The 16170-nt window shown below is 39.8% G+C and overlaps 1 protein-coding gene across 11 annotated transcripts in view; it reads right to left on the bottom strand.

Moving 5' to 3' along the window:
- Osbpl8 (oxysterol binding protein like 8) overlaps positions 1-16170 on the bottom strand; it is a 151609-nt gene that overhangs the window by 67574 nt on the left and 67865 nt on the right. For 6 of the 11 annotated variants that reach the window (XM_052753317.1, XM_052753319.1, XM_052753322.1 and 3 more), the window contains one exon: positions 13637-13774. In XM_052753317.1, the coding sequence (XP_052609277.1) occupies positions 13637-13774 (138 nt within the window). Of the gene's footprint in view, positions 1-784; positions 1121-13636; positions 13775-16170 lie in introns of those variants that run through there. The other 5 variants (XM_052753318.1, XM_052753320.1, XM_052753328.1 and 2 more) reach the window with 3 other exon arrangements.

Raw genomic sequence — 16170 nt, 5'->3', positions numbered from 1 at the left:
TGTCAGAAAAATACATACAAATTCTAGTCAATATTTATTTACCATGAATATTAAAAAATTTTAATGTAAGGGGAAAGGCTGTAATTTTAATTTTCATAATCTGAAAACATAAAAATTACATTAAAATGTATAACCAAATATTTACCTCAATAAATCATTTTCAAATAAAAGCTCAAGTTGTCTATATCTTATTGACCAATCATTTAATTGCCTAGATGATAACTGTAAAGTATCTAATTTTATTTAATATTACTGTGTATGTAACATAATTTTCTTAGAAAAAATTATCTTCGCATAAATAAGCCTAGAAACAAATTTATATTTAGATGGAGAACTTCACTCTAGTCAAGAATAAAAGCCGTAAGACTAGCATATCTGCTAAACATCAATTATAATTACTACCTACAGAAACAGCTGTTGGTGCTAAGGAGCTGGGTTTCATCAGCTACAACCTCTGTCAATACCATTTCTTTAAAGAAATACATATGAATTGTATGTCAAATTCAGACATGCTCTAATTTATTTCTACAATTCAATCAAAATGCACACAATGAAAAACGAAGGTTCTTATTTCTCTGACTCGTTAGCTCTCAAGTTTTAGATGGAGACTATTGAGAGAGACCACGGGAAAGCGTAGTCATAGAGAGGCAGTTATGGAAAGCTAAGCTTTCAGAACAGAATTGTTTACATGAAGCACAGCATTCTGATTTTAAGATTCCCTGGCTTATTTTCAGTAAGAATATACAAGAAATGAAGGCAAGAACGCAAGCTTAGACAAACAAACCTTGCAAGGAAGGAGAAAGTTCATTGTATCCTCCAAATGAAGCATTCCGGACAAGCTTTCGGCCATCAATTCGTGGAGGAAATAAAACCGACGAAACCCCAGCACATGAAGAAAATCTACGCTGCTGTGAACTCCCTTCTTTCATGGCTAGAAGGTCTGTTTAATATATATGCTCACCCAGAAGGCTAATTAGCCCAATATGGCAAAGGCAGCTTTTCTCTCACGTCCAAATGTAGCAAACCCCACCAGCCACACAAACAAAGGACACACACATTTAACAGCAAAGGAGGACTAGAGACCGTCAAATCAGCAATAAACAGATAGGGAGACTGACAGGAGAGGCATTGAGCCAAGCTCCTCATTCCTTTTTCACAAATGAATTGATTAAAGGGCTACTCCACTAATGTTTTACGCTTGTATCAGAAGAATGATGCCCTACACTGAACTGCTGCCTTAGAAAAACAAAGCAAGATCAATACTTAGCCATTTTGGATGAAGTAATAGGGTCTCTTCTCAAAACGACGAGCCTTTTACCACATCTATTATGTTTCTGTAGTATCTGGCCATGCTTCCCTCCTCTTCCGACTCTTTTCTTTCCAGCTTTTGGTTACTTCAAAAATAGATCTCAACATTATACTTTTTATCTTTCCTGAAGCTTCTAGATTTATATCTAATCCGCTGCTTGTCTTGGCCATGATTAAGAATTCATAAGGAAAGATATTCTTTCAAGTACAAGTCTGATGGATCACAACTGCTACAGCAGAGAATTAACACATGAATTTTACTTCTAGGAGGAACACAGGAGTCATTAAGACAAGGTTAATGAGAACCAATCAACACAGCAGATTAAAATGACCCCGTAACAACGCCGTGCGCTCTAACACCCTCCCTTGAAGCATTAGCTGCTACAGTCCCTCTCCATTGTGCTGGAATGGTTCAAAATACATAATCTACCAACAACCTTTGCCCACTTAAAAACAAACAATTTCCTATTTCAAAAGAAATAAACTATACCATCTCCTTATGCCTGTTAAAATTCCCAAAATTCTTCTCATTTTATTAAATTCTTTTTGCCTTACTCTACCTTACTTCATTACAATTAAACTTGATGGTTTATTCTTACAAGGACTTTGCTCTAAGATTCAGTTTTTTCTTTACCATGTACACACTTCAAGACTGGCTCTTGGTTCATATAAAACATCTTTCCATATAATCTGAGAGTGTTTCTCCTTATTAGAAAAGGCATTTAAAATCTTAATTTCTGATAGTCATGGTGGTACATGCCTTTAAGTCCAGCACTCAGGGGGCAGAAGCAGGTGGTCTACATAGTGAGTTCCAGGCCACCCAAGGCTACATAGAGACAAAGATACAAAACACAACTGGATTTCCTGTGTAATGATATGTTTCTTTTCCTTAGCAATGGCATTTCAAAATTACGGTGACAGGAAGTTTACAGCTAATCCCACCAAAGCTGCCAGTGTGCTGTCTCTGTTTTTGTATTGTTTTACTCTTCCCATATCATAAAATGTAAACTACTATTACTTGTAGACAATAAGAGAATTATAATTAATTCATGTAGCTGGCGCTTGCCTTTCAAGGAATAAAGAAGATATTATCACAAAAGGCATTATCCTCTAACAGTTAGATAGGGTTTAAATTTAATGGGGTCTCCATTTCCTTAAATATAAAATGCTAAGCATCTATATTATAGGATTATTATGTAAAGTCTATGAAGGCTCCAGGTTGAAAATATTAGAATGTGTTCTCTCCTACAATTCAAGGAATGATAGAGGAAAGGAGTTTTTCTAAAGAATATAAACAAGTATGGGAATACATCTGCAACACAAACCTGACAACTGAACCTGAGATTCACAAGCAGCCATGGTCTTGCAGAGGCACAAAAGCCAAGCCACATGCCAGTATTTATATCAAATAGTCCTTTTGTACACAATTCACAGCAGCAAATCACAGTGGAGCACGTGGCAAATGGGTTACTGATGAATAGTTTTTAAATATTCATTAATAATACTAGAAAAGGCCAGACATACAAGCCAATGTCTTCAATAGCTCAAGGAGAATGATGCCTCATTTAGAAATCCCAACCCTGCCAAACTCCTTATTACGTATTAGAATACACTAAGATATTTTTAGACACTATAGAACTCAAAATCGAACTTTTCACGCATGTTTTTATTTTCTTTGTTCTCCATGCGTGCTTTTTAAAGAATCCTCTAGTGCACCTCTTCTCAGTTCAGGTTCTACAGTAGAATCCAGCGTACTGCACAAGGGTATCCATTGTTCGGGAGGAGTTCACGATCTCCCAGGTCTCTGCAACATCTCCAACCACATACTGTTTCTTTTTTGTGTGGAGAGAACTGAGAAAACACTCATGTAAATAAATTCCTCTAGGGCTTACTTCTGTCCCAGGATACCAGGCTGGAAAGACAGTACCAGCATATATACTGTGCATAAAGTGACAATAAATCACCACTGTGTGGCATACAAGAGATCATCAAATGTAAAAGAGCTGCTTTCACCAAAAAGTCCCTCCAGGGCATCACCTTTCTCAAAGAGAACTGCTTGGGTCAGCTTTGCCCAAGTTCTTCTCTGACCGTAAGCTTGTGCTAGTCTATACTAGAATTTTGTCTCTTTCCCTAAACCCGCATTTGAATTAGGGAATACTTCTAGTACACCGAAGTGTCCTACTTTTCATCTATTCTTGATAGGATATTGTGAGCTACACAGTACAAAATACTTCTACCATATTCCCGCTACTGTCCGGAACCAAACTGCAAGCAATCCTGAACACCCGACTTCTCCAGGTCTCACTAGTAACGATTCTGCCCAATCTTCGCCACAGAGCCTTATGGCGACTGAAAAGGAAAGGAGGGGTTTGGGCTCGGGGTTTCAGAGCTTCAGTCCACGTGTGTTTTGGCTTGTCCTGTGGCTAAGGTCTGTAGTGAGACAGAACATCATGGTGGTCGGAGCATGTGGGGAAACCTGCTCACTTCACAGAAGTCAGGAAGCCAAGGGAGACAAGAGGACAGGCCTGCAGACAAGCTATACCTTCTACTAGTCTATTCAGAACCAAGGATTTATCAAGGATTTAATCCACTGATGAAGTTCGAGCCCTCAGGATTCCATTTCCTCTTAATATCACCAATACCTGGGGACCAAGCCTGAAACACATGAGCCTCTGAGTTCACTTATGTCCAACCATAACAAGACTCTTATGGAAACTCTCAAAGACTTCAAAGCCAAGCTATAACCCAGAGAGGCCTAGTCTTCTCTGGTAATACTGCCCCTTTGCACCAGTCAATTTGTTAAATAGGCAGAAGATATTTGGACTGAGGCTGTCTCTGTACCTTGAGTTCCTATAGAACAAACTACAAAACAACTTGCTTACAAGTGAATGCAAACTTAACTTGGTCTAATTTTACAACAGAAAGCCGGATCTCAGCCAAGACCATAAAGCCACTGAGCTCCAGCCAGTCACAGGAAACTAACTGATCAAGCCATGCTCAGGTAAGGCAAAAAGCTGCCCTGTACTCCACTCTGAGTTCTGTCTATCAACACTGCCCACACTGCAGAGCCGAACTCTTTGAATCTCTTTCTGGTACCAAATGCTGCCTGATACATGAATTATCCTTGCTCAAATAAACTATTCAATTTATCTAAAGTTTTTCTTTGAATACTACTTAGTGCCTCTAAATTTTTTTTCCCCCTGAAACAGGTTTTACTATGTAGCCCTGGCTGTCCTGAAACTCACTCTGTACACCAGGCTGGCCTTGAACTCACAGAGATCCACCTGCCTCTGTCTCCCGAGTACAGGGCTAAAAGGCGCACATCACCACCGCCTGGCCCAAATTTCTTAGATATGCACACATGACAGTATCATTACTATAAATACAAGGCAAGAAAAAAACCATAGGTGAGAACTGAGGCCATCTGGTACGCAGGTGTGACAGCGAATGGGGATCAGGGCTACAGCTGAGGACTTCTAAGTACTAGCAGTGATCCCTTCTCAACTTGCCGTCCTACGTAAACAAGTACTGATTTTATTATTCTGTAAATGCCGAGTATATTTTATACACTTACATGGAATAGTTCATAGTTCATAAACATATTAATTTCCTTCTAACAAAGCTGTTAAATTGTTACCAAATGCACAGAAAACAAATAGGAGCCACTATGGTGACAGAATTTAAATCTGTGTGTGTGTGTGTGTGTGTGTGTGTGTGTGTGTGTGTGTGTACGCATACATACACACGAGCTAAGTAGGGGAGGCACAACTGCCCGTGGCACACCTGTTGAAGTCAGAGGACAACGTGCAAGAGCTGGTTCTTTCCTTGCACACCGTTCGGGGACCCTGGGACAATCTCACAACTCAGACTGTCAGGCTTGGTCGAAGAAACGTTGACTCACTGAGCCATTTCATTGGCACATTATGACAATAATTTTATTAGACATTTGTATTTATTATACAGAAAACCTGGCTCTATATCCCTCAAAGAAGAGTAAAAATGACAGCAGCCAATTGAACTGAAGCCCTGTAATTACTTGAGAAAGTGTGTGTGTGTGTGTGTGTGTGTGTGTGTGTGTGTGTCTATATATAAAATATATAAAGGAGAGTATACTTAGATTTTCCTAACAAAGAAGATTAAGTCCCTATAGTAAGAACTAGTATCTGATAATCCTTCAAGTATATTAAGTTAAAAATACACTTACAACATTTTTTCAAGAAAAATATCCCTTATTATTCTTATATTCCTCTTTTTACTTTGATAAAGAAACCATTTTAAAGGCCTGGCAATGATAAGCCAGACCATCTCCACCCCTAGTTTTGAGCAAAGATGCTTAAAACAAAGCTGAATTAGTCATTTTTAATTTCCAGTAAATGCTTTCAAGTTATTTTTGTTTCCCTTGTAAAAGTAATGTTAAACATAGATACTGTAACATTTCACAAGAGGAGTTTAAAATTCTTATATTCTTATTTGCAAAATATGATGTTGACTTTCATTATGCTATGAAGCAACTTCCTAAACGCAAGGAATTACAAACCAGAAAATAACCTCATCTTCAGAAGCATCGGCAACTTCAGAATCGAATGCACTAAGGACTCAAAAACTCGGAAGGTGGCCCAGCCTGTAATTTACACCCTTTCTAACTAAACACTTAGGGCTGGAAGCCAGTGCAAACCTTGGGATGGGGGAGGGTGTTAAAGATGGGGGAAGGAGAAATGCAGAGTTCTCTTTAGACAACACAATTTTCCTGAGATGTACTACTATTCAAGAACATATCTATGTGTTTATGGTCCAATATAGGTTCAGATGTTCAAATGTCTTACCAAGAAAGAAGGAATTGCTTCGATTCATGGAAGAAAGTGACTTCTAGGTGTCTTTATCTGTGAACCACCTTAATGAAGGTTCTCTTGTGTTTGTCATCTAAGATTATACCAGCAACACCTTACACGGTCACCTGGGGAATATGACACAGCCCTTTACCGTAGAAAGCTGCTTCAAAGAAACCTGCTTTCACCCTCGTGTTTTTTTATTAGCTGTCGGTGTAGACTCCTGTCATTTTTAATGCTGCTGGAACCAAGAGGGAACTGACTTTAGGTTGAAGAGAATTTACTAGGAGATGACGGAAATGCAATACTCAGACAGTCTAAGTTGACTTTAATGAAACCAGGATAATCACTGAACAAAGGCTTTTGCTATGAAATAATTCAAAACTTTAACATTTAAGGATTAGTTCAAGCCAGATATAATGGTACATGCCTGTAATTCCAGCACTCTCAGGAAGGTGAGGCAGGAGGATTATAAATTTCAAGCCAGGCTGAGAGGTATGGGGAGCCTGTGTTTCAAAAAGAACCAAAAATTAGTATAAAATGGGCTGAAGTTTCAGCAAAGAACAAAGGCTGTTCTAACACAAAATAATGTCTCTACAAGGTAGCTTAGAAATAAAAAGGTAGAAAATAGCTTTTTACAACAAAGAAGGTTAGCTACCAATCACAGCACTTCGTGAAGCTTGGTAACCAATCCTAACTGTGACCCCGAGGGAACGAGCACCTCTCAGGAGATGAGCTACACCTCAGTGCCATCCTCCTTGGGCACTCCTGTCTTCAGAAACAGACAGAGGGAGAGAACATAATGAGTGAACATGTCTGCCTTTCCCGACACACACGCAAGTCAGAATGAAACAAACCCTACCCTTCTAGACTGGAACAGAACTTACTGAAGAGATGGTTCCGTGGTTGAGAGCACCGGCTGCTCTTCCAGAAGACCTGCGTCCAATGCCTAGCAATGCATAGCAATATGCAATTTTTGGAAGAAACTAAGTCACTGCTATAATAGAACAGAGAGCAAAGATTATCCTGACAAATGTGTGTTGGGGGAAGAGAATCACTCTCTCCAGTTATTCCAAAGAAAAACAGGAAAATCCCAAAATCAGGAGAAGAAACTGTATGTCCTTCAGAAAGCAATTATGTTTTAATCAATTATGACCTCTCCTTTAACTTGATATGAATCGATTGACAGAGGAAAGAGACACAGCTAGAAAAACGGAACAATGAAACTAAATGAATTTACTGAATAGTATTTACTAAGCATGTCACTGAAGACATTTAACTCCCTTTACAAACCTCCTTGTTGAATCTGAAGCTAAACTCTACTATCATAACCACACAGAGGAGCAAGTTATAAAATCTCAAGTACTGATATTGGATTTTGAAAATGAAGACAACAGTATCATTTCAAAAGGTCTTATAGAGGAGTAAATATTGAAGCTGCATCTTCAAGTGGACACACTTAAGAGCCTGGACTACCAGATAAAGAAGTTACAACTTAAGCTCTCAGTGGGCTCAGTTACTGCTTTCCATTTGCTGGTTCAAATGATGCTGCATGAGACAGACACTTGGAGATCTTTATAAACATGTGTTACTACGCTTCACTCCGGAGATTCTGGGTGGAGTAGACTCTGTGGCTGAGCAAAGCTCCTAGGTGATCCCAGACAGCGCCCAGTACATGCCACAGCTCTAAGGAACAGGGAGCCGTTGTCTTTTCACTAGTGGGCGTGGCACAAATGCAGGCAAGTCATCTAAGCAATTTTCAATTACAGGACTGAAGAATTCAGAAGTGCTATCCTGAGTTATAATTCTCTATTTTTACTCATGTTATTTTCCTGGAGATCTGCTTTACACACCCATGCACTCTTTGGCCATATGCACACATCTGTAGAGGCCTCTATTTCACCAGGACCTCACTTAACACTAACAACTTTTTGTTTCGTTGTTCTCTAACGAAAGATGGACCTGGTATACTAGAAGGCCAGGGCTTAAGAGAAGAACAGCAGCAAGCCACACAGTTATAAAACATGAAGACCCGACCTTAGACAGTGACATTAGAATGACAGAGAGAGATGAAGCCAGGCATGGTGGCACATGTCCGGCGCTCAGGAAGCCAAGGCAGGAGCATCAAGAGTACACAGTGAGTGTGAAGCTGGCCTGAATTAGAGGAGACCCTGTCTCAGAAAATACATGAAGGGGGTAAGGGGGGAGGGAAGGAGAGAGAGAAAGAATATATCCTGATACTCTCAAACTTGTAAAATATAAAGCTTGGGGAAAATTACAAATCTGGCCTCATTAAATAAGAACATCTGCTTTGTCAAGGAGACCATTATCACACTGACAAGGCATGCCAAGATAGGAAGAAAAGATAGTACAGAGCCATCAAAAGATGGCACAAATATATTTAATAGCTCTTAAAACTCAATAATAATGCAAGAAGCCAAGCTTTTAAATGGGCCAAATAAGAATTGATCCTTCATAAAAGGTTCACAGTAGGCATGAGAAAGAATGCTCAACACGAGCCAGTAAGGAAATACAAAGCCAAACAAAAAAACAAAAGCCCCACGTGATTCCACTACACAGCCAGGAGAAGAACCGAAACGAGAAAGACGGGGCACATGGGACAGTCCTGCTCACAGGTTGCTGGCGGGAATGCGGAGGTGACCAACTACTTTCAGAGAAGTGTGTGGTCTGTAACCCCAGCTCTCAGAAGGCAGAGGGTCAGTGCTGCGCTAAATGGTGAGACCTGGTCCCAACCTTCCTACCACCCTGAAAAAAAGTTTGGCAACTTTAAACCTTGCAAAAATGTGATGGGTTAAGATCTGTATCTTTGTTTTAACTATTCAAACAACATGGATATATAGTAATACTTAATGTCTTCATTATATTAATAAAAAAACTTAGAAGTCCAAACCAAAAGTTATCACCACTAGAAGCAGACATTAGCCAGTAACTAGACTCTTAGGTACTACCCAAAAGAAATGGAACAACTATCTCTCCACAAAGCATTGTGCACATACTTGGACTGTTACCAAAAGACAACCACAATTATTAAAGTTTGGAAAAGTTAAGTCTTAAAACATACCAACTAAATTGATCAAAACTTAAGCTATCAAGTGCCAGTAAAATCCAGACTAAAGTTCTTTCCCAGATTAAAGCTGTTTTCTACACTGTGTACAGTTGGTCAAGGAAAATCATTCTTCCCAACTGATCAAGTTCCTCATTTGTAAAAGGGGAAATGATTTATACACCATGCTCCTATAAGAATTCTATGAGCTAACACCTGTAAAAGCACTGGAAGACATGTGTCTTAAGCATTAATCACTGTACTTTTATAACTAATTCTTCCCACTCAGAAGCAATTACTGGATTGAATATCTGACATATTGTGGGCTCTCAGGGTTTTCTAGATGTGTTTATCTGCTAGAGCAGATCATCTCATCACAGACTTAACATCTTTGTTTTTATGGGGTTGTTGGTTTCAGACAGGGACCCTCAACTGAGAAAGTGCTTCCATAAGATCCAGCTGTAAGGCATTTTCTTAATTAGTGATTGATGGGGGTTGGGGGGGGGGGAACCAGGCCATTGTGGGTGGGGCCATCCCTGGGCTAGTGGTCCTGGGCTCTTTAAGAAAGTAAGGTGAGCAAGCCATGAGGAGCAAGCCAGTAAGCAGCTCCCATCCATGGCCTCTGTATCGCTCCTGCCTCCAGGTTCCTGCCCTGTTGGAGTTCCGGCCCTCACTACTTTTGATGATGAACTGTTATACAGAACTGTGAGCAAAATAAACCTTTTTTCCCCAAGCTGTTTTTGGTCATGGTGTTTCATCACCTCAATAGTAACCCTAACTAAGAAAACCATCTTCTGGTAAAAAGATTTACAAGTAGTTAAGAGCATTCACTACGATTTCAGAGGGCCTAAGTTCAGTTACCAGTACCCACACCAGGCAGCTCCAGCTCCAGGGAATCCAGACAACACCCCCCTCTTGACCTCTGCAGGTACTCCACTCACATGCACATACCCACATACAGTCACACACACAAATAAATCAGTCTTGAAAAGTCATAAAAAGATGTATGTAGATACTGTTAGGTAAAAGGTTGATGGAGAACAGGATGTTTGCAGGGTGCCAAACATAGCATTTCTGTTTGACTCAGTCAAAGAGGAAAAGCTGCAACTTCCAATAAAGTGCCACTCGATCCTACAACTCAATCCCATGTCCCCACTAGTAGGACAATAAGAAATTAAGTGAATCCTCATGTGTGGTGGGACATGTTGCAATCCACCGCCTCTATAAAAAACTACTTTTCAAAAATAGTCCCAATTAATGTGATTAAATCTTGATGTTTCTCCAATTTTACAGGAAATACAAAGGTGAAGGAACTAAACAATGCATGGAGGAATCCAAGTGCCAACACTGTTAGGACACGGAGCCAGTTTACGGGAAGGTCAAAGGCACACGGGACAAGAACAAACAGATCCTTCTTCGGGACTGAAGATGTAAGAGCATAACAACCAAATTATTTGACTTCAACAAGCCTACCAAATAAAGACCTGGGGCTGGGATGCAGCTCAGCGGTAGAGGTCTTCCCTAGCATGCCGAAGATTCTGGGTTCAATCCTCAATACGACATAAACTGGGCAGGTGGTACCCACATGGCATCCTGGCACTCATGAGGTGAAAGCAGAAGGATCATGAACTCAAGGTCTTCATCTCAGATTACACAGTTTGAAGCCAGCCTGAGTTACTCGGGACTCTGGCCCCAAACCAAGATGGGCTGAACAAGCCTAGTCTCAAAAGATAATTCATAAAGTTATATTAAAAGCTGACAAGAGGGGGCTGGGATTGAGCTCAGTGGTAGAGCACTTGCCTAGCAAGCGCGAGGCCCTGGGTTCGGTCCTCAGCTCTGAGATGAGAAGAGAGGAAAAACAAACAAACAAGTGTGCCACAGCTAGTGTAATTATGATAGACAGGGTCTAAAGGTAGTTTTAAAAACTACAAGATAACTAAACCATAGTCCCTTTTCCCCTTATCCATGGATATTACATGCCAAGACTTCAGTGGATTCCGACAACCATAAATAGTACTGTCTTCTTTTTTAAAGATTTATTTATTTATTATGTTCTGCCTGCATGTATGTATGTATGTATGTATGTATGTATGTATTACGTTATGTCCGCCAGAAGAGGGCACCAGGTCTTATTATAGATGGTTGTGAGCCACTATGTGGTTGCTGGGAACTGAATCCAGGACCTCTGGAAGAGCAGCAGCCAGTGCTCTTAATTTCTGAACCATCTCTCCAGCCCCACTAGTACTAAGTCTTATACAGACACACCTAATAATGTGTAGTTTGTAAGTGGGTACCATAAAAGATTAACAATAAACAAGACAATAACTACACCAATATACTGAAGTAGAACTTATAGCAATACCCCTCCCATGCTATGGCGGGGATGTTGCATCAAGCAGAATACCCTGAACAAAGGGATGAGTCACATTCCTGGGAGGACAGAGCAGGGTCTTGGACAACAGTTCATCACAATACTCAGAACTGAGTGCAACTTAAAACTGGAATTGCCCATTTAACAATTTCAAACCATTATTCAGAGCAGATAACTGAAACCACCCAAAATAAAAAATAGATCAATAAATTCAAGTTCTTAAGTCTTAAAAGCAAAAGCTCTTCCACGGCAGCTAAGGAGTGCCACGGGGAACCTGAGAATACACAATAAAACCTGGCGCAAAGCTACACAGAGAAACCCTGTCTCGAAAAACCAAAAAAAAAAAAAAAAAAAAAAAAAAAAAAAAAAAAAAAAACTAATTGACTACCAGAACCTTCCATAAACTAGAAAGTGCAATCCGTGGGCTTGTGGGAGTCTCTAACACCCTTTTATAGGGTCTGCAAGGCCAAAGCCAGTTTCATAATACTACAATATTAGTCACCAAATTCTTGCTGCCATATACTCATGGAAAAAGAATGTGTTTTGTTGACAAACTTCTTCAAAGAAGCACTGAAACTATTAATCTTGAACCTTTTATACAAATAGGTATAAATGTTCTGTATGATAAAATGAGAAATGTATAAAGCACTACCATGTAGTATATTTTTTAATACAAATTTCAAAGCAGATCAGTTTTAATTTAGTAAAGTGCAGAAAGTTCACAAATGCATTTTCCAATTCCATTTTGCAGCCAACATTTAAGAGAACTATTCATCAGGTTTTGCTGGACAACACAGAAGAATGCCTGATTTGATATGTGTATATGGTTGTATGTCCATATTTTATTCATATACTTTAAATTATCATATCATAACACACTGACTATATAGAAGCAAAAATAAAAACACAGAGGTCTTTTTATTAAGGTAAACATTAAAAGTCTTACAAAAATACTAAAGAGTAAGGAAATGGGCATCGTTTTTAATAAAAAAAAATATTATTCATGATCCAGCAATTCCAAATACTCAAATGAAGGACATCAGTATTCAAGTAATATTTGCAATCAATATTTACTGAAGTCACAGTAGCCATGATATAGAATCAACCTACGTGCTCATGAATGGATAAATAAAATGTGAAACGTGTGTGATGTTCAGCCACAGAAAACTCTTATCACTCATAGCAACACAACGAGAACTGAAGATACTGTATTAGACGAAGTGAGCAGGCACAAACTCAAGCACCCAGAGGCCGGGAGCTAAAGAATCAGGGCCGTGGGAGCTAAGAGAACTGGTCTTATGGAAGTGGGTGTAAAATGGTAGTTATAAACTACTGGAAATGGAGAGAGATGGGGCGTGGGGTAGAGAAAGAACGGCTGCACTCACCAGCTGCAAGCGTGTCAAATCACTTCCCTGTTTCTGCAGACAGGTTATCACTGTGCAGCCTGGCCTGGCCTTGAACTCACACTGCTCTTACCTCTGCACCCTGACTGTTATGATCATGAGTGTGTACTCCTATACAGCAACAGGGGTGACTTTAAATGTTCTGTGACACAGGGCAGTGACTGTAGATGACCATAATTAATCATGTATCTCAAAACAGCCAGTAGTGCGGATTTTGAAAATTTCAAACACAAAAGTACATGAAGTGATGTTAAACAAAAATTCATTAATATTAAAATGTATTATTTTAATTCAATTAATAATAATTTTCTAATTCCATAGGGTTAATTTATATTACAGTAAACATCAGCAAATGTAATTCACATAAACAGAACCTCTTCAAAATTTTAAGTATTTTTCTCTGGATGTAAGGAGGCCATAAGACCAAAAAGTGAAAGAATACCTGGTTTACAAGAATGAAACAACAAAATACACTGGTAAATCTAAGAGCAGTCAAGTAACTAGAAAGGAAGGTGTATTCTAAGGCCATTGCAAATGATACAAGCAAAATAAACAACAACAACAACAACCACCCATCTGCATAAATCCAGGTAGCAATGTGCTGTGGTACAACCGTGTCAGCCTTCCGCAAACAAACAAGAACTCCAAGCCTGCGGCCTCTTACCCTGACTGTGAAGACTGGCAGGACTGAGGGACGGCTGGTGCGGCTCTTTAGTTGGTGTTGGATAAGCTTCTTTCCCTTGGCGCTGACTCATCTTTCCTGGGGTCAAAAGCTGAGATTCGTCACTATTCGCTACAACAGCTCAAGGAAAGAAAAGAAAAGTAATTACCAGTAAAGTCATGGGTTTTATGACATAATTAATAACTGGGACTAAAACTGAAATTCTCTTATGATTATAGTAATCTTACTACTTTTTTTTTCTTTTATTTTTTTTTGGTTTTTCGAGACAGGGTTTCTCTGTGTAGCTTTGCGCCTTTCCTGGAACTCACTCGGTAGTCCAGGCTGGCCTCGAACTCACAGAGATCCGCCTGGCTCTGCCTCCCGAGTGCTGGGATTAAAGGCGTGCGCCACCACCGCCCGGCGTAATCTTACTACTTTAATAAGTTTGCGTAATCATTCTGTTTTTATGTTCATTACCATAAATCCAAGAGGGACAGACAGCTAAGTCTCAGTTTACACATTACAGACACTGTACATATCCACCTGGTAGGGCCCCTATGGTTTACTGTGTATCTTTCACAGGGTAACGTAACTCCTCATTATCTGCCAATGCAACAGGGAAAAGACAAGTCATTTCAGAGAAGAGTCACAAATGGAAAGATATATAGCTGTATGAATGATCAGAAAGTACAAATCAGCAGAGGAGAAAACCAAACTGTGCATTCAACTGAATTTCTACTCTGGTTTCTAATTTTTGATGGCAAGATTTCAGTTTCAGAGACTTGGATAGAGACTGCCTTCCCCAAGACTAAACAGGAAATAACAGGCGAGATTCACTCTCGCACTAGGTCCCAAAATCTGTCTTCAAAAGGCTGCTGGGTAGGGAGCAGCACCTGTTGCTGTTGGAGGGGACCCTGGTTTAGTGCCCAGCTCCCACAAGGTAGTTCATAGCCATCCATAACTTCAGGTTTAGGGGATCCAATGCTCTCTCTAGACCTCTGAGGTCACCAAGGCATACATATGGCACACACACATACCTACAGGCAAAACACTGACACAAAAATGTCTTTAAAAAACATGTTTAAAAAACAAAACAACGGGGCTGGAGAGGTGGCTCAGAGGTTAAGAGCACTGACTGCTCCTCCAGAGGTCCTGAGTTCAATTCCCAGCAACCACATGGTGGTTCACAACCATCTATAATGAGATCTGGCGCCCTCTTCTGACCTGCGATCATACATGCTGTGTACATAATAAATAAATAAATCTTTTTTTAAAAAAAAAACAAAGCCGGGCGGTGGTGGCGCACGCCTTTAATCCCAGCACTCGGGAGGCAGAGCCAGGGGGATCTCTGTGAGTTCGAGGCCAGCCTGGGCTACCAAGTGAGTCCCAGGAAAGGCGCAAAGCTACACAGAGAAACCCTGTCTCAAAAAACCAAAAAAAAAAAAAAAAAAAAAAAAAAAAAAAAAAAAAAAAAAAAAAAAAAAAAAAAAAAACAACAAACAAAAACACCGCCATCCCAACTATCAGTTCGTAGAGAACTGTGCACTGCTTCTCGCCCTCCTGGTCACGCTACCAATACAAAGGAATAACACAAAAGGATGAAAAGAAATTTAAAATGAAAACAATGAGGGAATGGAGCAAATCAAATCCACAGTCCCTATTACTTCCACATTTTTTCATGTTTCTGTGCTCACGAGATAGTTTAGTTTCATCTTAAAAATTTGGTCTTCACTTAAATTAACTAGAACCTCTCATTAATATTTTCACCACTGTATCTTTTAAAAATCAAATAGTTTCACATATTTCCTATTGTGCTAAAGTTTTCAAAATTCTATTTTGGCTCCTTATATTTCAAAGCCAAAATACTAAGTACTCATTTATTATCCAAGTAAAGGTATGAAAAACATTTACCATAAAGTTAAAACAAATAAAAACCTATGGACAGGTAGCCCCTAGATTTATATCTCCACTTATAATATCTCCCGTATCCAACTGCCAGGCTGTGGAAAGAGAAACTGAAAATGAAAAGAGAATGGAAAAAGAAAATGAAAACAATACCCATTGCTAAAGTCAACAGGCATCATGGACGGACCTGGAGCACAGCCTTGGCTCTGCTTCTGGTACCCGTCTCTCCTCTGTCTCACTGCTCTTCTGTCCCCACTTTCCCAGGGCAAATGCAGAGATGTTCCATGGAATACTTAGACTCTCCTTCAGACGTATCTGGAATGCTATGACCTCTCCCCACTTCCACAATTCCTACCCTGGGCTGACCATGTTGCCCTTCGCTGTGTGGAGTTCATTTTTCACCCAAAGGTATAAAGAGTCATTATAATTTGAGTTACTAAACCAGATGCACATCAAATGGAAGTATTCTTAATAGCTTTCTATTTTATACAGTGCCTGGTGCCACAAGCATGTAATCCCAGCTACTGGGAAGACTGAGTCTCTCTGCTGGCCCAGGCTACAGAGTGCTGAAGTGCATTGTTTCAGCTCGTCACTATAGCTTGGATGGAGTGGTGGTGCTATCTTAGTGCAGG

The sequence above is a fragment of the Peromyscus californicus genome, unplaced genomic scaffold (assembly GCF_007827085.1).
Source record: "Peromyscus californicus insignis strain IS unplaced genomic scaffold, ASM782708v3 Scaffold_24__1_contigs__length_46423439, whole genome shotgun sequence".
Taxonomy (NCBI): Eukaryota; Metazoa; Chordata; class Mammalia; order Rodentia; family Cricetidae; genus Peromyscus; species Peromyscus californicus.
This window is presented reverse-complemented; position numbering and strand designations above follow the sequence as displayed.